Source organism: Phocoena sinus, chromosome 17 (assembly GCF_008692025.1).
Source record: "Phocoena sinus isolate mPhoSin1 chromosome 17, mPhoSin1.pri, whole genome shotgun sequence".
Classification (NCBI taxonomy): domain Eukaryota; kingdom Metazoa; phylum Chordata; class Mammalia; order Artiodactyla; family Phocoenidae; genus Phocoena; species Phocoena sinus.
The window spans coordinates 24082685-24105513 of record NC_045779.1 but is presented as its reverse complement, the minus strand read 5'-3'; the positions used below and the strand labels follow the sequence as shown (position 1 = coordinate 24105513).

The 22829-nt window shown below is 46.0% G+C and overlaps 1 protein-coding gene across 1 annotated transcript in view; it reads left to right on the top strand.

Moving 5' to 3' along the window:
* Positions 1-22829, top strand: part of ZNF704 (zinc finger protein 704) — a 217442-nt gene that overhangs the window by 153173 nt on the left and 41440 nt on the right. The window contains exons 3-4 of the mRNA XM_032609965.1: positions 14746-14849; positions 19656-19888. Coding sequence (XP_032465856.1) covers positions 14746-14849; positions 19656-19888 — 337 coding nt within the window. The remainder of the gene's footprint in view (positions 1-14745; positions 14850-19655; positions 19889-22829) is intronic.

The following is a 22829-nucleotide window of genomic DNA, read 5'->3' as shown; positions in this document are numbered from 1 at the left end:
TTTTGAAAGCAAAACACTTTTTTTAATAGGAGTAAAAAGCTTAAATTCAATCTATTTTTGTCGACTTCAACTTTTATATTCTATATTCTCATTAATGTGGAATCGCCCATGTATATAAAAGAAATCCTTTTCAAGGATTATCTTAAGATAATTTTTTTTTTTTTTTTTTTTTTTTTTGCGGTACGCGGGCCTCTCACTGTCGTGGCGTCTCCCATTGTGGAGCACAGGCTCCGGACACGCAGGCTCAGCGGCCATGGCTCACGGGCCCAGCCGCTCCGCGGCACGTGGGATCCTCCCGGACCGGGTCACGAACCCGCGTCCCCTGCATCGGCAGGCGGACTCTCAACCACTGAGCCACCAGGGAAGCCCAAGATAATTTTAAGTGTAATACAGAAAAAAAAAAGTATATTCTAAAACATATTGCATTAATTTCACAAATATATTTCAATTATAGAAGATGACAAGCATGTCTTGAATTTAAAACAAGGTTATAAAGAAGACCATGAAAATGGCATTAGTGTAGGGTGTGAAGACCCCACTGGGTCACTGGAATAAGGTAGGGCTAGCAGAATGGCCAAGTGCTCTTAGAAAATTACCAAAGTCTCCACATTTGTAAAATGGGGCAGTAACATCAATAAATTTAAGTGACAACTTAAAATATGTACATACAGCGTCTGGCGTTGGGAATGCTCAATAAATATTAGCTATTATTAGAAAGAAGATGCAGTTTTTTAAAAAAGGATTGATTACATGTTTTCTTTTTTTAAGCCGAATCTGGAACTTGAGCAGCTTAAAAAGGAGTTAATTTGGTTACACCCATACCAGTTGGTCCCCTCTTTATAGCATAAGAGAGTGGAGGCACCAGTCCTGCCAAAGGTGTAGCCGAAGTCTGCAAGCAGGTCCCACACAGGCTAAACATGAAATAAACCACAATTTTAAAATATAACAACAAGCCCCAAATTCCCCCTTAGCCTAGAGCAGGGGAGCAGATTAGCCCATTGACTTGCTAACAGCTCTCCTCTGCCTAGCTTGAGCAGCCGCCCCTGGAGGGCAGGGCGCGTACCCCAGCGCCTGCAGTACCTGGGCAGTGATGGCTCCAGAGCTGCTTTCTCCCCACGAGGGGGCTCCCTCTCTCACTCCCAGGAAGCCTGCTGGGGCGGCTTGGTTGGGAACAATATGAACCTCTGTCTTTGGAAAAACAGGTAAGATGGCAACAGCGGTCACTCCTAGCCCACATTTAGGCCTGTTGCCAACATAAAAATGTCACCATAGTAATGTCTCCATAATGAAAGAGGAGAAGTAACAGAAATAAGAAAGTCTTTTTTAACCTTATTTTTTTTTAAAAAATCTAGAGAAAAAAATCACCTCTTTTCCCCTTAACTGGCAAAGCAAAAAACACTAGATTTGTTTTCTCCCAACTGCCCTTGTGAAATAACTTTCATCACCATAAAGGTAGCTAGAAGTTCTTTACATTATTGAGACCTAAATGGATTTCAGGCCTCGGAGCAATAATATAATTAAGCCCACCAGAAAGTCTGGAATGACCCGACTTGGACATAAAAGTAAGAGTGAGAGATGCAATTGTGATTACAGTTTTCTTCTTGAGGGCAGCTGTGACGTTTGACCTGCAGCCTGTTAACCTGCAGATGGCCCGAATGACTCGGGGCTTCAACCCCATTAGCCTGGGCCCCACTGCCTCTGCACAGGGCAGGCCCCGCCTGACGAGTTGCTCCCCAGGGCTCAGGGACTGACCAGCTGACGGCCCACAGCAGCCCAAGCAGAAGCTGGCTGAAACATCCATGAGCCCTTTCCAGACAGTCTGACTACCTTGCTTTGGCCATTGCTGAGTAGCAGGCAGGTGCTTCATGGGATATAAAGGGTCGGCAAGGACCTTGCCATTCCGGAGGCCAGGAAGAAAGAGACCGGCAGGCCCCGGGCAGGAGACAGGGTCTGGGGCCATGGTCATCTGCAGCTCCCTGCATCTCCTCCTCTGTGCACAGAGTGCACACGAGTCCACATGTAGACACACACAGACCCAGACACAAAGCTACACACACACACACACTCTCACAGACACACAGAAAGACACACACTGACCCACACAGGACATCAACCCAGGCAGACACAGACACGGAGATAAACACACACGCAGGACACATACACACTCACACATTCACAGACACACAGAGATATTCACACAGAGACATGAAGATATACACAAATACACTTACACATTCGCAGACACGCAGAGACATTCACACACAGACCCACATAGGACATCAACCCACACAGACACAGACACACACAGATTCACAGATACTCACAGACACACAGAGAGACACACACAGACCCACACAGGACATCAGCCCACACAGACACGAAGATATACACACAGGACACATATACACACACATTCACAGACACACAGAGAGACATTCACATACAGACCCACATAGGACATCAACGCACACACACAGAACCACATAGGACATCAACCCACACAGACACGAAGGTACACACACACACACAGATTCACAGATACTCACAGACACACAGAGAGACACACACAGACCCACACAGGACATCAGCCCACACATACACGAAGATATACACACAGGACACATATACACTCACACATTCACAGACACACAGAGAGACATTCACATACAGACCCACATAGGACATCAACGCACACACACACAGAACCACATAGGACATCAACCCACACAGACACGAAGATACACACACACATACACACACAGATTCACAGATACTCACAGACACACAGAGAGACACTCACGCACAGACCCACACAGGACGTAAGCCCACATAGTCACACACACACACACACAGGTTACAAGAGGGGATTTGATGTGTGCCCTCTGGTCTTCTATCATCTGCTGCCTAAAGGACCATCCCGGAAGGGCACTTCCAGGTTCACAGAAGGCTTTGTGTCCGGAGAAAACTGCGTGGATTTAAGACCAGACTCGTGGCTCCCGGGAGAACATGTTGGCTGCAATCAAAAGCGCCAAACCTACACAGAAAGAAGGCCATCCAGGGATGTTCACGACGCTTCACAGAGCTACACTCCACAGCTTGCTCACATCCAGAAGTCCAGCTAATCCCACAGAATTGTTTTCAGGGGATTTGGAACTTATTATTTAATAATGTTATTGCTCACGTTCCAGAGTTCACAGATGGGTCTGCGAGCCTTGGTGAATACAGGAGAATGAGCCCAGACACTGGAACCTCTTCAGTTCTGCAGAGATAGGCCAACATCTTGTTAGGACCAGTAAAAAAAAAAAAAGAAAATTCATGTGAATGATTTATTTAATATCTGAATTTTTGAGAAATTGTTTTCCACACAAGGAACTGAATGCATTACCAAGTCTAATGAGCTGAGGGAGAGCGGGCAGAAGAAATCTGCAGTTCTTCAGATCTGCTTTCTGTGCTGCCCCCTGCCAACCCTCAGCCACTGCAGACCGCCACTGCTTAACGCCAGTTTGTCCCCAAACCCTTCAAGAATTTACTTTAGGGCTTCCCTGGTGGCACAGTGGTTGAGAGTCCGCCTGCCGATGCAGGGGACACGGGTTCGTGCCCCGGTCCGGGAGGATCCCACATGCCGCGGAGCGGCTGGGTCCCTGAGCCTTGGGCGCTGAGCCTGCGCATCCGGAGTCTGTGCTCCGCAACGGGAGAGGCCTCAACAGTGAGAGGGCCGCGTACTAAAAAAAAAAAAAAGGAATTTACTTTAAGCAAGGTTTCATGCTAGATGTTGGAAACAGATGCCAGACTGAGTCGTGATGCACGGGGGAGGAGCGAGCGCAAGCAACTCAGACGACACAGCGGGGCACCTGGCATGGCTGGGTGGGTATCAGCAGGCTTCCCGGGAGTGGGACGGAGCTGCTGACGGCAGGGTGAGGAGAAACAGGCCAGGTGGAAAGGGGAGGAAGCTTGATCCAAAAGCAGAGGGCGTAGCTTGTGCGCAGGTACGGAGAGGAAGGTGCGTCTTCTTGTGGAGAACTGCTACGAGTGGGGAGCTGCTCTGCAGGGCACCTGTGCTGAAATGGGGGCAAGATGGGGAGACTCCGCTAGAGAGGGCCACGTGCTTCCTGCACAGGGGTTTGAATCTTATCCTGAAGGCTGTGGGAACCTCCCGAGAGCGCATGTCTCCGCATCGCCACTGCTGTCCGCGAGCGGTTACCTCCTGAACTCTCTTGCAAACCTCCCGCCGCCCCTCCACCTATCCCCTTCCTTGACTCTCCAGACATCCCGGTCATTCACCCTTTATTCAAAGCTTGAGCCACCTGCTCACAGCTTCCCTCTCCTGGATGACGTGAGTGACCACGACATACGCGGCCTCACCATGCACGATGCAGTAACCTCCACCCCTCCCCCGCCTCTGCCCTCTCCGCCTGCGGCTGAGCCTTGGCCCTGCCATCTCCCAGGATTTCTCGGTCTCTGGAACTCCATCTCTGGGATTCCCTTCCTGCTCAGAACCTCCTGTTCTTCCAGCTCTTTCTCTCTTTTGCTCCCACCACACTTGTGTTCAGACCTCATTAAGATCTCTGGTTTCTCTCCATTTGCTCTCCCATCTTTTGGTCCCCTCCAGCCTTCACTCATTTCCTAAGCCAGCCAAGATCCACGACACTCTCTCCAAATGCAGTTTTACCAAAACCTCCCGCTTTCTCCCACACCTCTTCGTTGTCCCCCCAGGAAAAGCCAGCGGCTGCTCCCACGCATCCCTGCTCCAGCTCTCAGCCCCCCACCCCGCCTCCAGTCACCATCATGAGAGGATTAAGGTTTCCAACCTCAGCAGAGCCTTCCCTGCTGCCTGTCTTTGGGTGTCCCGTTCAGTTTTCTCTCCCGTTACCCCTAACAGCGATGTTAAACCTTCCGCCCTCCAGGGTCCCCTCCCCCACTCCCCACGGAGAAACGTGTCTGCTTCTGAGGAAGGAATTAAAGCAGAAGCCTCCAAAAAGAGACATCGTCAAGTGCCCGAGCCCCACGCCTACTCATGTGCCTACGCCCAGGCCACCTCTGTTCTCGTCGTTCCAGTTATAGGGGACTGATGCCCCTCCTTCTGTGTAAAGTGAATTCCACCTGAGCCCAGGACCCCGCTCTGGGCAGCCTCAGTAAAGACCTTGTCCGCTTATTGTCCATCCTCTCCTGGATCTTAAACCTCTCCATGCCACTGGCTCTTTCCTGTCAGCATCTCAATGTACTAGAGTCCCATTCATTTGAAGAAAAAACAAACAAAGACCGTCTAACTTCCTCCAGGAAATGCAGTCTTCTTTCCATCATGGCCAAGCTTCTTTAAAAAGTCGATCACGATCCCTGCCTCCAATTTCTCACCTCCTAGTAACCATTCACTCCTCAACCCACAGCAATGCCACTTCCTTTCCTGCTAAAGTTTCTGCTACTTCCTGGCGACCCGCTGGTCCTGATGGGCTTGGTGTCCACCTCCTTTGATGCTGTGAGCCTGTCCCTCCTTGAGAGTCTCTTGTCTCTTGTGTTCTCCAACCACTACCCTCACTCCTGTTCTACCCCTGTCCATTCCTGTTCAGTGTCCCTGAGCGCAGGTGGGAAGAAACGCTTAAGCATGTTAGGGGACTGAGAAAAAGCAAAGTGGGCACAGGAGAAGGGGCAGGATGAAGAGGGGGATGAAGTTGGTACAGGTGGAGGCATGGCTTCAAGCAGGAAAAGCAACACTTGAACCACCTGTGAGGCCGAGGAAAGGAGGTGAAGAGGCAAAGTGTGAGAGAGGTCCTGCCTGTAGGCCTCAATTTGCTCTAAAATGTAGGAGGTTAGAGTATCTGCTGTTTACTAAAAACACTAATTCAAAAAGATACATGAAGCCCAGTATTCATAGCAGCATTATTTACAATAGCCGAGATATGGGAGCAACCTAACGGACCATCAAGAGATGAATGGATAGAGAAGATGTGGTACATAGATACGACGGAATACACTCAGCCATAAAAAAGAATGAGATTTTGCCATTCGCAGCAACATGGATGGACTTGGGGGGCATTATGCTAAGTGAAGTAAATCAGACAGAGAAAGACAAATACTGTATGATATCATTTATATGTAGAATCTAAAAAATACAACAAACTAGTGAATATAACCGAAAAAAAAAGAGCAGACTCAGATATGGAGATCAAACTAGTGATTACCAGTGGGGAGGGGGAAGGGGCAATATACAGGTGGAGGAGTGGGAGGTACAAACTGTTGGGTGTAAGATAGGCTCAAGGGGCTTCCCTGGTGGCGCAGTGGTTGAGATGCAGGGGATGCGGGTTCGTGCCCCAGTCCAGGAAGATCCCACATGCCGTGGAGCGGCTGGGCCCGTGAGCCATGGCCAATGAGCCTGTGTGTCCGGAGCCTGTGCTCCGCAACGGGAGAGGGGAGAGGCCGCAGCAGTGAGAGACCCGTGTACCGCAAAAAAAAAAAAAAAAAAAAAAAAAGAAGGAAAAAAAAGTTAGGCTCAAGGATGTATTATAGAGCATGGGGAATATAGACAATATTTTGTAATAACTGTAAATGGAGTGTAACCTTTAAAAATTATATAAAATTGTTTTTAAAACTTTTTAAACAGTGTAGTATTGGCAGAAAAAAGAGTATCTGCTATATGGGTTTGCAGGAGTTGAACCTTGAAGAGAGAGGTGAAGATAGAGGATAATCCTGGGTGTAGATGGAACGTGTGCTGACCAAGGACAGATGAAGGGCCTGTCGAGGAGAAGCACAGGTGGGATCTATGCTGAGGCTAGACCCACTCAGCAGGGTATCTGGTGGTTTCCATCAGCACTTGGCTGCCCCAGCGAGGGAGTAAAAAGCAGCCAGGGGGGATCACACCAGGGTTTGGTTCTTCTGGGCCAGTGAAGCAAAAGGCTAGAAAGGCCAGGGATTCAAGGATGCTGATGAAAGACGCGTCCAGGGCATCAACTAGTGAACCCAACCGTAGGGAAGGGGTAGACAGCGGCAAGCTGGTAACCTGGGGGAAATCAGAAGAAGCAAGAGACCGGCTGTCTCTGGGGGCAGAGGAGCAGGTGCAGTGGTAGTAAGGCAGTGTGAGCTAGAGAGCAGGGGAGTGTGAGGCTGGGGGAGAGAAATAACAAATTGTGGCCCAAATCCAGGTTTGTGTTCTTGTTTTTGATTTGTATTGTGGAAGTTTCAAATATACATAGAAGTAGAGCGAATGGTCTAATGAATCCCTCAATACCCATCTCATAGCCTCAACAAGTACTAACAATTTGCCCATCTTATATCACTTTTGGGGTTGGGGGAGAGGGAGGCTGTAGTATATTAAAGCAAATCCCAGTTTCCATGTTATTTCACCTATAAATACTTCAGTAGGTATAATTCAGGTTTTTAACCTGAGAAAAGTTCACTGAAATAAGAGTTTGGATAAAGGATAATGATAACAGTAATTATCATTCACTGAGTGTTTAGTATATGTCAGGTATTTTACATAAGTTATTTAATTCTTCCAAAACCCTGTGAGGTGAGTATTATTATCATTCGCATTTTATACATGAGGAACAAAGCTGTACAAAGCTACGAGATTTGCCTAAAATCGCTCAGCTAGTAAATGGAGTTTCAGGGGATTAAACCTCAGTCTCTCTGACTGCAGTGTCTTTCCCTCAAGTTCAGCCAGCACTCTGCTGAATGTTTTGGGGGCTAAGGGGCCAGAAATTAGGATAGTGGGTGCTTTCAGTAGATCTCCTAGGATTGTAATTCCAGGCAAGGTAAAAATAATGGCTCTAATTTATGTGCCAAAATATTCAATGACTGTTAGGCGAGAGAGGTGCTGATGGAAAGGCTGGTGATGGCTAAAATAGGAAGAGGGAGAGAGAACTGCACAGCCGAGCCTCAGAAACCCAGGAGTTTTTGCATGAGGGTGAAGAGGGATGGTCTCCTAGGGGGCAGGTCAAAAGCCAGCCTCCTCTCCTGACATCAGTGGGGGGTGACAGGAGAAGTAACCCCAATGGAAAAGAGGAGTAACTTCAGAGGAGAGCCCACGTACGGTACAGGGGAGAGGGTGCGGGATCATCGACAATGGGATGCGGGGCCCAGGGTGCAGAATGACAACAGCCGAGAGAGAGAAGTCGGTGGTGGGAGGGGCCCAAGAGGAGCAGAGCGGCAAGTGGGGGACAGAGGGACAGGACTGGATGCCATCTTTTCAGGCAAAGTGAGATGGACATCAAAGCAATTGCCTAGTTCCACGTACTCAACGTGCAGTCCATGGACCAGTGCCGGTCTGCGCTCCATTACCAGCCCGCAGTGAGCTGGGTACGGAAATCGAGAGGAAGCAGCAGTTTAGAAATGTACATAGAAATTTAACGTGGCCACATCTTCCACAGACCATTTTTTCCCTTGTATTTTACGAAAGTATTGATCCATGACAGATTAGAAATTTAGAAATTTCTTAAAAATGATCCTTCCCCACAGGACGTCTCAGAAGTACTGGCCTGTGTTGCCTTACCTATTATGATGTGTTTGCTCTCATTTTTCCATCTTGTTTAATCAAGGCCACTGGGCACTTCAGTGCACTGGAGGCAGCTTCTCTAATCTTCCCTATAGTCTTAAAGGAAACAACAGCTGAAATGAAATTGGAGGAGGTAACACTGACCACTTTTGCTACAAGATCCCTTTAGAAAGAAAATGAAGTTTTTGTGCTTAATCACGTTTAACAGTTACTGAATCCAGTTTTCCAAACTCTCAGGAAAAGCTTTCCCAGAATTCCAAGATTGGGGATGTCACTGTGGCCTTTCTAGGGAAAGAGACTTTATTTTCAGACTTTATTCCTTGTTTGAAGGTTACCACAAGTTTTCAAAGTAATTGAACTCGGTCTAGACGGCAGATTTTGGTAGTTGCTAAGGAACTGGATCGGTGCTAATCTAAGAAGTGTACTCTTCATTTTTATTTCCGTTTATTACTACCACGCTTTAATTGCAGATAAATGTCTTTTATGGCTCTCTTGGGTGTAAAACACTTCTCTCTTAGCTGGTGGGTTAGCCAGGGGAGACCGTATTTGTATGCACCCTGCAAGCAGATGGCATTCAGGCATGAAGTATTATCAAAAGAAGAAAAATGCTTCTTGTGGCGTGAACAATAGCCGGGCTTCTCGGCGCAGGCCACGGCCGAGCGCTCGGGGCCACACCGGCAGCGCCCACCCATGCGGGAAAGCCCGGGCCCGGGGCCGTGTCCCCTGCTGCTGCACACCCCCGCAACTGCCTCTTTATGTCACAAGTGATGTCCTTCTGCAACCTGCTGCCACAGTCACCAGGCAATCAATTCTTCCGATAAAACATCGGTTGTCAAACCCCAGAAACTCATTTTCCACATGGCAACCAGAGTGAGCTTTTTGAAAAGCACATCTGATAGCATCACCCTAAGCTGACCTGACCTCTCCCAACCCCACCCGACTTGAAACAATTCAGTGCTTCCCAGGGCCTTTAAGATAAGGGCCTTACACAACTTCACAGGCCCTACCTGTGCAAGGGCCACCCCGCTCGGTCTTGTCATTCCCTTGACGGCAGCCTGGCCTGCACTCTCGCACTGCCCAGCCTGGGGCTCGTCCACGGCCTCAGCGAGGCAACACCAGTGCCCCTTCGAGCCCCGCCCTGAGCCGGGAGTTCTCCCCTTAGCCAGGAGCACCGAATCCATCCACTCCTTCCTGGCATTTGTCACGTCTGTAAGTTTACATTTATTTGTGTGTATCCAATGAAAGTCTGGTTCTCCAACAGACTAGAGCTATGGAGGGCAGAGACTCTGCCGAATTTTCTTGAGACTGTATTTCCAGACACTAAAGGAGCTCTGAGCACACAGCTACTACTGCAGGAGTGAGGGTTGAAAGCAGAAAGTTTTTCAAAATTAAATCCAAACGGGCACTCAAGGCTTTGGCAACTTGTGGACCGTCCTCAAGAGCCATGACGTCATGAGCTGTATCCTTGCCAAGGCTCCAATGTGAAGCTCTAGCGAGGGACCCAGCAGCTGCTCTTCCCCGCGCCAGTGTTACCACCTCTTACTCTTGTGAAGTTTGTGTCTTTATGAAAAATAACACCACCAGCACAAGCCACCCTACCCTACCCCCGCAAAAAAAGAAAAGTAGGGCTTCCCTGGTGGCGCAGTGGTTGAGAGTCCGCCTGCCGATGCGGGGGACACGGGTTCGTGCCCCGGTCCGGGAGGATCCCACATGCCGCGGAGCGGCTGGGCCTGTGAGCCATGGCCGCTGAGACTGCACGTCTGGAGCCTGTGTTCCGCAACGGGAGAGGCCACAACAGTGAGAGGCCCGCGTACCGCAAAAAAATAAAAATAAAAGTAACAACTGCTAGTGTTGGTGCTGAATAGGAAGAGCAAGTGAAGTAACCTAACACTTGCCTCTTTCCTGTGGGGTTATGTGCTATGGGCATGTTCATGAACTTGAAGGTTAATAATAACTAACATCCACAGAACCCTTACTGTAGTGAGGCTGTGTGCTTGTGCTTGCATACGTTTTCTCATTTAACCTTCTCAACAGATCTATTTTTATCTTCCTCTTTCTAATAAAGAAACAGAGACTCTGAGATGTTAAGTAATTTACCCAAGGTCACACAGCTAGTAATGGCAGAGTGGATTTGAAGCCACATGATCTAACTCATTCCAAAGTCTGTGCTCTTCACCATTACCATTACTGCCTCTCCCAGAGAGGCCCAGGACACCTCTTTAGCAGATATGTAGGGAGTCTGTCCTCAAAGACTAAATGCTATCTGTTCATCGAGCAACAGATGTCTCTTAGTCTATTACTTTGGGTTTGAATTACGGTTTAACTAAAAATAGCTAAACAGCCTACCTTTAGCTTCTTCCCTTCCCATTACATTTTCCATTTTGACCCTCCTCTAAAATACAGATTGATCATCTGTCTCTCCCCCAGGTTCATGAAGGTTCAATGGCTTCCCTCTGCTTACAAGAATACGACAAGCCACTTAGCCTGGCACATGAGGCCCCATGAACTGGCCCAGGCTCTGTGTTCTCATCTCCCATCCTTCAAATAGGACTCCTAAGTGGATTACAAGACAAGGACTTGCCTAATTCCTTGCCTGAAATGTGATTCTCCCTTCTTGAAATCCTATTCATCCATCGAAGCCACGGCAACCTGAGGGGCAAATCACGTATAGAGTAACAATGAATATTACTATTTTTTAAAAATAATTCTAAATGTTATTAAATCCCGTATTACTCAACTAAGTCTGAGAGAAAAGATTAATTGAAGAAGGTCTCAACCTTTTGTAAACACGTGATTCGTAAGGATTTCAACAGTAGATTCCAATTCAGTTTCAAATTAGGAGAGAATATGTAGTATCACCTCCAGTGTTTTTTTTTTTTTCCAGCCTCAACAACTCTAAATCTACCAGAAGGCCTTTGTAGCGATTCTCTCAAAGTGTAACAAATTCTATTTTGTATATCATCTATTTGTGTTTAATTATAAGGATTTGAATTTACAGCACCAATGAATCAGTAATTAGATAGCACTGTACCAAAAGAAATTAAAGATAAAAACAGAAACACAACTCAGCACAAGCCCATATCATCCGGTAATGTTTCGTGTAGCAGGATAAAAATACTTCCTGAGAAATACAAGTTAATTGAATCATTAACAATGTCTTCCTTTGATTTGTTGTTGTTGTTAATAAACTCCAATGCCAATGGGAAACTTAAAGTTAATCCAAATTCAGAAACACTCTGATTATACTAATGTTTATTCCCCTTTCTACTCTTTTTTTTTTTGCTGTATGCGGGCCTCTCACTGTTGCGGCCTGTCCCGTTGCGGAGCACAGGCTCCGGACGCGCAGGCCCAGTGGCCACGGCTCACGAGCCCAGCGCTCCGCGGCATGTGGGATCTTCCCAGACCGGGGCGCGAACCCATGTCCCCCGCATCAGCAGGCGGGCTCTCAACCACTGCGCCACCAGGGAGCCCCTCCCCTTTCTACTCTTCATCAGAAATCTGCTCTATGACAGGCAATAATTATTTTGAAACGTCAGCTTTTGGAAATGCGAAATAAAAATGCATATTTTGTAATGATATGTGCTCTATTGATCTCCATATTTAAAGAACACACAAATTAGCTTTTAAGTTAATTATCAGTGAGTCTAAAACAAAATGTGCATGTTAGATGGGAAAAATCAAAAAAGCTACAGAGCAGATTGAGGAAGGAAAAGTGAAGGTCCCTGAAACCAAGAGAGGAAAACCATGACTGCATAGCAGGTCCCATTAGGGATCGAGGCAGGTGGTAAGGGGACCTTCTCCCTACAGAGTCATGCCATTTCCCTGTGCCAGGCTCATGGGCCTCTTTCCCAGGTTCTTACACCTTTTGTTAACAAAAGAGAAGGAGAAGACTGACAGTGGGAAAGAGAAGTCAGCAGCTCCTGTAATTCAGTCTTTGAAGAAATGGCAGTGCAGCCTATTCAGGTGCGCCCCCCGCCAGCCTGGAGTGATCCTGACAGCTGGGGTCTGGGCCGGCAGCCGGTCAGAGGAGCCCCACCATCTACAGAACAGTCTCTGTAGCAAGCCTTTCTCCTTCAAGGCCCCCAAGTAACTCAGTCCCCCTGTGACCATGACTACATGGGAAGGTTGAGCCATAAAACACTCCAAGCTACCTTAAGGTGCTTTAAGTTCTTTCCCTGGCTGTTTCAGGAGCCCTCATTTCTGGGGGCAGGGGGGAAATGGCATCACTTTTACTCCCAAGTACAAGGATCTTATAAATTGTGGATACTGTAAAATCCTTTCATGGTATGCCAAATGAGTGACTAGTTTCTTCCCTAAGTGTATGAAACTGTCTTCAAAACTTCTGTGCAATAAGCTTCATTGTGTGCTCCCAAGCTCGCTTTCTAGAAGTATTTTTCTCTGAAACAAGTAATTTATCTTTTGATGGGTCAGTTGGCCAAGAGAGAGCATAAGGTACTTTGAGAAGAACTACAGGAGAAAATTTCAAAGATTCCCATCTTTGGTACCTCAGATTGAAAGAGTATGCTTTGCTTAGTAATTCGGCACCTTGGTGAACATCAGAGAGCCAAACTGTAATAATTCTTGTAACTTCATGTTGAAATTAATCCAACCCACCTAAACTGGGAACCATTTGATTTTTCTCCAATTCAGGAATCTCTTTTCCCATTGTTGTTAAGCAATGCCATAAAGTTTCTCTAAGGGTTCATTGCTTTTACAAATTGTACAGCACACCTGTGAATGAAAGCCACATTTGTCAAAGTGTCAATTCCTTTGTCGATATGCCTCATTAATCCTCTGGCGCTTCTTCAGCTGTTCCCTCATTCGAAATGTTCATCTCTCAGGAGATGGTACGATTTATCTGATGTCAAGGTACCGCATACATTTTTGCCTCTCGATATTAACTTCTTTACTGAAATCAACTTCAGCTGGCTCCAGTTCACCGTGATCATTATCCGATGAACCTTTATTCGGGGTTAACTGGCCAAGATTAATGATCCAGAGTAACCTCTTCTTCTCAGTGGTTCTTCACTTTAACCACACGGTAACTACCCCCTGACCTAGCCTTTCTTTAGTAGACTGTTGTGAAGCAGAGCACTGGAGTTTATACACCCCTAACTGCGTTTTCCTCCACTCTCTCCACCTCGGTAAATGGCTCTAGTTAATGCTCAAGCCGAAGACCTGGGTGCCTGCCCTTCTTCTCACCCCGTGCACCAAGTACAGCAGCCGGTCCTGCCAGACCACCTGCTACTGCCCCCAACCTAGTCCCTGCCACTGTTTCCTCTTGTCTGGACTCCTAGCAATCATGTCCTAACTGGCCTCCCTGCTTCTATTCTGCCTTCCCTAAAATCCGCTCTCCGTGTAGCAGCTTGGGTCATGAACTTAAAAATATTAATCGTTTTATGTCACTAGACCTGATTCAAGCCTTCTAGGGACTTCCTGTTGCACCTGGAATAAAATCGAAACACCTTCCATGGCCACACGACCCCACAAGACCAGCTTGGCACCATTCTCTCCTTCTCACACCAGTGGGTCTCTCTTGAGATATCCGGTGCTGATTCCTGCTGCCTCGCCTTCACACAGCTGTCTCTGCTGCTTGGGGTCCATTTCCCCTCCCCCTCCTCCCTTCACACTTCACCTCAGACATCACCTTCTCGGAGAACCTTTCCTGACCCCAATAAGTGCAGCCGCCCACAGCCGTCGTCATGTCAAAATGTCTGTGCCCTACATAGCACTTGTCACTATCAGAAATTATTCTGTTCCTTTTTGGTTGTTTACTGATCATTGCGTCTCTTCCCACCAGCCTTGTGTGTTGTTTACCATGCATCACCTACGCCTAGAAGCGCCTAGCCCAGTACTGTACTCTCAGTAAACACCTGTTAGATGCATGACCAGTGAATGAAACCATCGCTTCCTAATACTGTAGGATTTTTTTAATAAATCAGATTTTTTTAAATTTAATTTAATTTTTTTTTGCCACGCCGCACAGCATGTGGGATCTTAAGTTCCCTGACCAGGGATTGCACCTGCGCCCCTTGCGGTGGAAGCGCAGAGTCTTAACCACGGGACCGCCACGGAAGTCCCCTGATACTACGTGATTTTGACTTATGGAGTTCGGCTTCCTTACCTGTACAATAAAACTAACAAAACACTGGGTTTTCATTGGGACAAGCTAAAGGAGTAAATGTGTATGGTCGCATGTGGTCCTTGGCGTGGTAGGTGCAGAATGAACACAGTTAACAGTGCCCCTCCCTGTTTTCCAGGAAATCCTCAGAGGAACTGGACATGGACAAGGTGACAGCAGCGATGGTACTAACAAGCTTGTCCACCAGCCCTTTGGTTCGGAGCCCTCCTGTGCGGCAGAACGGTGAGGCTGGGGTATGGGGCACAGGGAGGACACTCTGACCCCGAGAGCAGAGCTTCTCTTTGAGGGGTCTCATTCCTGCCACACGCAGTGAACAATTAACGCTCACCCATCAGCAGGAAGTGAGGAGAAATGCGGAAGAAGTAGACCCCAGAGCTATCAGCCTCCTCTCCGTCATCCCAAAGACCCCACTGCATCTCATTCATGCATCCATCCTTTCACTACACATTTATTGATCCCCATCACCTTTCCAGAACACGTCTTTGAGAACTTGTGTTCCTTTTTCCCCCAGGTAAATGGAGACTGGTCTAATGAAGTTACTTCCCCAGCTTTTTTTTTCTGTTTGGTTGGAGAGGGAGTTGGATCAAAGAGCTCTGAAGATTAAATATTTTGAAAAAGCATTATCTTAGGCTTCTTAATCTGTTTTTTCATTCAGTATATATTTATTAGGTACCATAATAGATGGTTTGAATACATCACTGAAACAGTGTCCACACTCCCAGGTAGTGTACAGTCTCTTTGCGGGGGGGGGGGGGGGGGGGGGGGGGCGGGAAAGACTATCACAGCTGTATTAATGGCTAGCATTTATTGAGCACTTACTATGTGCCAAGTACTAAGTTTGCTTTATCTCATGTAATTCTCACAACAATTCTATGAGATGTTATCACTGTTTTACAGATGAGTGAACTGAGGCACTTGGGGATTAATTAACTTTTAAAGAGCAGAGCTGAAATTCTTTTCTATCTTCCTGATTCCAGATCTCCTTTGTCATGATATAATATTGACTTGCATAATTCAATATGATAAATCAGGAGGGCAGTAGGAGATGAAGTTGGAGAGCCTGGCAGGAAATCAGGGGCCATGTATGCCTGGTTATGAGTTTGGACATTAATCTGAGGCTATAGGAGAGCTATTAAATGATTTAGGCACTAGAAAGTTATAACTGGATTTACAGGGCAAAACAAAAAATAAACAAGAAAAACACACGCGGGTGTCCTGAATCTTGGTGGTCACAGTGTGGATACATATAGGGCATAACTGAGAAATGTGAAAAAGGCAGAATCAACAGGAGTTGGTGATGGACAGAGAGGATGAAGGCAGGGGAGTGATAAGGGTGACTTCTGTGAAGTTGCTGTGCTTCCGCAAGGAAGCCCATTCCCTGAGATGGGGAACAAAGGCAGAAGAAGACACCTATTAGTGAATGTTTGGAGCAAGAAGTGGGGTTGCTGAAGAAGATCCAGCTTGAAACACGTTTAGTGCGGAGTACCTGAGGATCATTCATTCAAGAGGCAGCATCTGATGGGGATCTGGGCGCAGCCTGGGAGAGAGGTCTGGGCTGATGTGGAATTGGAAGGCAACATTTTGAAGCCATGAGCACAGATGAAATGACCCTCATTTCATCTGTTGTAGAGGGTTGTAGAGAAGTGGAGGGCAAAGAGGGAAGTGGTGAGCTTTCTCATCATGGAAGGAAAAGAACCCAGGGAGAGGCGGAGGGAGGGGTAACTGGAGAAGCAGAGATTAGGAGAGTGTGACTTCCTGAAAGTCAAGGGAAAAGCTTGTTTCAGGGAGCGACCTCTGATGCCTCAGAAGGTCAAGCATGAGAAGGACTCAGTTCTGCCTCACAAAGAATTTGGTGGCTTTGGCAAGAAAATTCACAGTGGATGGCCCATGGCAGAAGCCATATTGCACTCCAGTGAATGTAATGTACTGAGACCACTGGATGGAACTTAACAGTCAGGGAAGACCTTCTCTCAAAAGCCAGCCTAGTCAATGATGAGCTAGAGCTAGGGTTCACCCATAATCTGGTTGTAAGCAGGAGGTGTTAAAATAAATTTGTGGAACATCCACTGAATCCTCACCAAAACTTACCCCAATCCATTTGTAAGTGGGAAGAATGGTCAAGATACTGGGAATTCAGATGAATACCAGAAATCAGGAGGGCCCACCATCATGATTCACCTCAAGCTGGGGTGATGTCACCTCCTCACACAGAGTAGACACCGTGCTCTTGAGCTGAGCATGATTTCTCCCGATGTCCCTCTCAGCGTGGCAAAGCTGCTAAAGAAAGATGATAGGAAAAGCAGAAGTGAAGTCATCCCCAAAACCTATTCTAGGAAAAAGGAATTACAGAATTTCACGGAATCCTCGGGGGAAAACAGTCATTTTGATGTAATCGTTCTTTTTACCATTGAATATTTTTAATTTGAGAACATTTTTAATATTTCTTTGTATTGAAATGTTAGAATCAAAATAAACCTTTTGCTTCTTCAATACAAACTTTTCTTAGCATAGTTATAAAGAAAGTGTTCATTATGACTTAGAAAATAACTATCCAATTAGTAATCCCAGATTTCTGATATCTCTCATTTATTCTGCAAATTGGAGGAAATTCTTAAAAAGGGGAAGCAATTTATGATAATGAAGGCTTTTTTTTTTAGAAATAAAAATTATCTCCAGAATGATTGTGTATCAGTGAATTTTTGGAAACTGTTGTGATCCTTTACTGTGCTGGAAAAGGATCATTTTGTTAGGATGTGGGTCGGCAAAGAGGGTGAGATTCAGCAAAATGCTTGTCTGCATTTTTAGCAAACACCATGTTTAAGATAAGGAGACACTGCTCCCTGAAAAATATTATGAATTGGTTCTGACTTTTTTCTGAAGAATTTTCCGAAAAATATATTTCTAGATTCCATTGTCCTTCTGATTATATAGTGTTTGTTTTTTAAATATTTATTTGGCTGCGTCGGGTCCTAGTTGTGGCACTTGGGATCTTCAGTTCGGCACGCGGGATATTTCGTTGCAGCGCACAGGCGCAGTAGTTGTGGCACGTGGGCTCTCTAGCTGTGGTGCGCGGGCTTCAGAGCACGTGGGCTCAGTAGTTGCAGCGTGCGGGCTAGTTGCCCCATGGCACGTGGGATCTTAGTTCCCCAACCAGGGATCGAATCCAAGTCCCTTGCATTGGAAGGCGGATTCTTAAACACTGGACCACCAGGGAGGTCCCTAAATAGTGTTTCTAAAGGAAATGTCATTCACGGGTAAACAAACAAATTAACTTTTGGCATTGGCGTGAAGCAGTGTAACCACACTGTAACAATTGTTGGTTCTCAAAATAATTTCAGTTCCTCATACTTAACACGATTACAGATCTTGCACTATGAACTTGTTTTATTTACAAGTGCATGCTGTGATATATTTATAAGCCTCCTGGGCCTGCCACGTGAGTTTGTCACACCAGGTAGTATTACCTAAGGCCTTACACTGGGCTCCTCTTGAATTCATGTTGTATTGAATGGAGCTTTCTTATTTATCAGCGGCAACTTGGGTCCAGGGAGTATATCAGTCTCTGTGTAGACTACAGGGACTGAGATGCTGATTTGGTTTTGTTGCTGCTGTCAAGGTGTGAGCCTGCATAAATGACCATGTAATTCTGTTAGAGCCTGGCTTTAAGGAGATGGTCAACTTACTTCTGCTATTCAACTTAAAACTTCATTCATCTAACTGAAATTTTTGCTTGGCATAAGTTGTGGAATATTCTGGAAGCCTATAATTAGGTGAAGGTAGTTGAGAAATTTTTCCATGAATGCTAGTCTGCTATTTGTCTTCTCTTCATTACTAATTACACAGATGTTAACAGCATTTTTTTAATGAGTCATTTTGGGATTTTTTTTCCTCCTTGGAGTTAAAATATAGTTTTAATATATTCAAAATGTGCATTAATATGGAGAAGAAATTATCCAAAAAGAAAGTCAAATTTATACAAATGCTAATTAAGATTGGGCATTTTGAAAAGTAAAGCACATCTTCTGTGATTAAAATAGCCCCCTGAAGACATTCAAACTGAGCAAAGATCTCTCTATATTAGCAAGCATTTCATCATGTTTTCCCCCACAAGTGGAAAGGTAAAATTCAACACCAATCTTATCAGTAATTATTACCAATAACTTCTTTTACGATACCAGCTTTGCCAGAGAGAAGGGAGGATAGTCACAACACGGGGCCTGCATGCCCTGAAGGAGAAAGAAGGCCAACTGGTATACCAGGGTTTGGGGCCCTGGCCCGTCCAAGTTATATACTAATCATGGTGAAATGGCAGATCACTTCAATTCCTGGTGACTCAGGGTCCTTGTCTGTAAAAGGGGCATGATAATCCTTACCCTGAAAGATATTGTGAGCATGCAGGAGATTGTGTGAATAAGCTCTGTAAGATGTAAAACACGCACCAAATGTAAGGCACGATTATTTCTTATAAAAAGCAGGATGGTAAATGGCTTTAGGTAACTAATCAGAAATTCGTTCTCTTAGGTTCTTAAATCTTAGACTAACTCTTTCTAAAAATGTATTCCGAGAATCACAGTCCTGTAAGAAATTCCTTTTAAAGTGTTAAAATGTGGAGGTGTGGCGTGTGGGGAAATACCGCAAATGACTTCTCCCTTAGGGATACAGTCCATAAACGCCGGTCTTCCCAAACTTACGGAACCAGAACATCTTTTTTCCCCTCGTTTTTATGTAATCTCCACTCTCATCCGAAAGAACTAGTGTTGCACAAAGCAACACCCATCAGAAAACTCTTAGAGAAACCTGTTGTCGTGTGGCTAAAATAAATGTTTATAAACTATAATGGGGCTTTTTTTGGGGGGGGGGAAGTATAAATAGAGTAAAACATACATGCGCAGCTGTTGCAAATTGCCAAGTGGGCTGCAGGTGCCTTCACCGTCATGGAATCCGGGCCCCCGTTTCCCCTCTTACCCATGCCTGGGCTCCCCGGGGTCCGGGACTGGGTACTGACGCTGTGCTTGTGTGAACGGACAGAGGGCCTGAGCGGATCGTGGAAGGAGGGAGGCGGCGTGCCTTCCAGCACGAGCAGCAGCGGCTACTGGAGCTGGAGCGCCCCCAGCGACCAGTCCAACCCGTCCACGCCGTCGCCGCCGCTGTCCGCCGACAGCTTCAAGCCCTTCCGCAGCCCCGCGCCCCCGGACGATGGCATCGACGAGGCGGAGGCCAGCAACCTTCTCTTTGACGAGCCCATTCCCAGGAAACGAAAGGTTGGTTTCGGGTTTCAGTTGCGGGACGGTGCTTTCCCTCCGCCCTCTAAGGGCGGGTTTGATCCTGGGGTGGTGATTTTTGGTACTTCTCCAACCCACGCCCCTTCCTCTCTTCCCCTCTAATGTTCTTGAAGTTTCAAAATAAATTAAGGGTCGTGGCTAAAGACAAATAGAAACGACCAAAATATTAATATGTTTCTTCCAAGGACGCATTCCCCCCATCCCATCCCCACGCTCTCCCCTGGTTGTAAGTTGCTGCACTGGTTAGGAGTTAACATCAGATAACCTGGGACTTACCAGTATTTGGAAGTCAGAAAATTGGACTTCAGGCTTGGTTTGGTAATTAACTCACTCTCTTCCTGGCACTTAACTTCTTCATCTGTAAAATAAAATTAATATGTTTTTCTCTTTTCCGCTTCACTGAGCCCTGAAGCATTGTTGGAAAGAATATTTTGCATCTTATTTTTATAAAACCAGGTGTGAAATATACATGAAAGCTAACATATAAACGTATGTAGTATATAAGTAATATACCCCCAAATTATACATTTATTAAATTAGAAGTGAAAAAGGAGGTATAATTAATTGATTTAATAAATTAATTGATTACACTTTTATTTAATCCTCACAGCAGTCCTGTACAGTAAGTATTATTTTCCTGTCTTGAGAGGAGGAGATTGAGAACCAGGGAGATTATACGTTTAAGTCTCTCCTGTTCTGCAGGTTAGGAAGGGCCAGAGCCGCCATTCAAACCAGGTCTGCCTGAAGCGAAAACTCATATTCTTTTCATTCTCTTCACATACATTTAAATCATTACGGTCACTCACGATTTTAAAAAGCATTTCTGTTTCATTGAATAAAGAAATTCTACTGCTCTATCTAGGAAACATTTTAACATTATTTTTTAAATCTCCATGTAAATATGAAGCTGTTATTATATATTAGTCTTTTAATTTGCAATTGGCAGCTTCATTATTAATGACTGTTCACCAATAAAGATCCAAAGAAAACCCCGAGGACTGCAGTGCAACCTTTTTTTCCCCCAGTTCATTTCAAAGAGAAAAACAAAGAGATGGCACTGATCCAACACCGTCCCTCCCTGCGTCTCTCTTAGCATCACGCAGCATGTGTAGCAGGGGCGGTGGTGTACGTACTCTCTCTGCCCAGAGAACAGGGCATTAATGTAGTCTGCTATCCTTCCCGGAGGCAGTGGCATGAAGAGTTGCTGTTTTACACTCCAGTCCATTGGGCAGGGGGCCTGGAGTTGTTCCGGCATCCCGTGGGTCCCCGCAGACACTGCATCTTCGCTTGACTAGACGGGGAGGGAGGCTGGCACTTTTCAGTGGCAACCCATAGGCGAGACGGCTGCGTGGACCTGGAGTCTTGTTCTGTTGCTTCAGGCTGCACAGACTTTCTCTCTGGGGCCTTCAGAGTGTGTGGCCTTGGCTCTCATCAAGCGTGGGCCAGCCTTGTGGCAAGGACTCACGGCACAGGGAACCCCCAATGCTTGGAAGGTGTGCTGCTGAAGGCCCATCACAGCCTTTCCTTTCCACTCCAGCCACGAGCCAAAATTCATACTCTTGCATCGCAATTAGGTTGCATTAGTCAGACTCGTATTTAAGGTCTGTAGGCTTCAACTCAATTAGGGGATAGTCAAGTCACCAAGGGAAAAGAAAAAAAATAAAATCATTACCTAGTGGCATTTATTTGAAGGGCACAGACCCACTCTGCAGGAGTCGGGATAGTAGGGATACATGAACGAGTGAAAACCAAGTTCCTCCTTCTTTCTTTACGACTTCTACCTCTGGATTTCCGCCCCCGCCTCCCCCCACCGTAATACCAACAGGATGAAGCTAATAGTCCCTAATTTTTAACGAGAGGATTTTACATAGACCAAGTCGTTGCCTTCTTTTTTTTTATACAGCAGGTTCTTATTAGTCATCAGTTTTACACACAGCAGTGTATACATGTCAATCCCAATCGCCCAATTCATCACACCCGCCCCCCTGCCGCTTTAGTCGTTGTCTTTTGAACTTAATGGTACTTTGAATAGTGAGAGTAACAGGAAAGTAGGATGGTTGCAATTCATTTTTTTTATTATATTAAGTGAACCAATACTTATTGAGCACCCAGCAAGCACAGTGCTCAATGCCCTGAGATTAAGGCGTAGCCCCTTCCTTCAAGGTTGAAAGTTGGGTGGGTGGACACTAATGTGTAAAGAGGCAGTAATAATTATGAGTGATAAATGCTGTGCTCACGATGTGGTAGAAACACAGTAACTGTAATGCAGCTATTTTAGAGTTTAAAAAATCATATTTCACAAGATTTCTGAGAGTTAATTGTCTAATCCATTAGGCAATATGTTCTAGTTGGTGAAACTTTCTGAATTCATTTTATTTTCCTCTTCATTCCCTCAGATTCATAATATCCATTTGAGACCATGGGCAGTTGTGATGGTCACGTATCCTGTGGGGATTGTTTGAGAACCTTCTAGATCAGTATTTTCCAAACTGCAGGTCTCAATCCAATAGTGGGTTGTGAATTGGTTTAATGAGCCGTGAACAGCACATCTTTAATGAATAGGACAGAATAGGGTGCAATGTACATAATCAGGATAAGTACTGTTTCTTGATGCTTTGGTTCAGTTGTACACTTACATGTCTACTGTACAAAATGTATCTCTTACTGTGGCTCCTGGTCAAAAAAGTTTGGAAGCCCCTGTTGCTTATTATAAAGAGGGAACATAGGGCTTCCCTGGTGGCGCAGTGGTTGAGAGTCCACCTGCCGATGCAGGGGACACGGGTTCGTGCCCCGATCTGGGAAGATCCCACATGCCGCGGAGCGGCTGGGCCCGTGAGCCATGGCCGCTGAGCCTGCGCGTCCGGAGCCTGTGCTCCGCAATGGGAGAGGCCACAACAGTGAGAGGCCCACGTACAGCAAA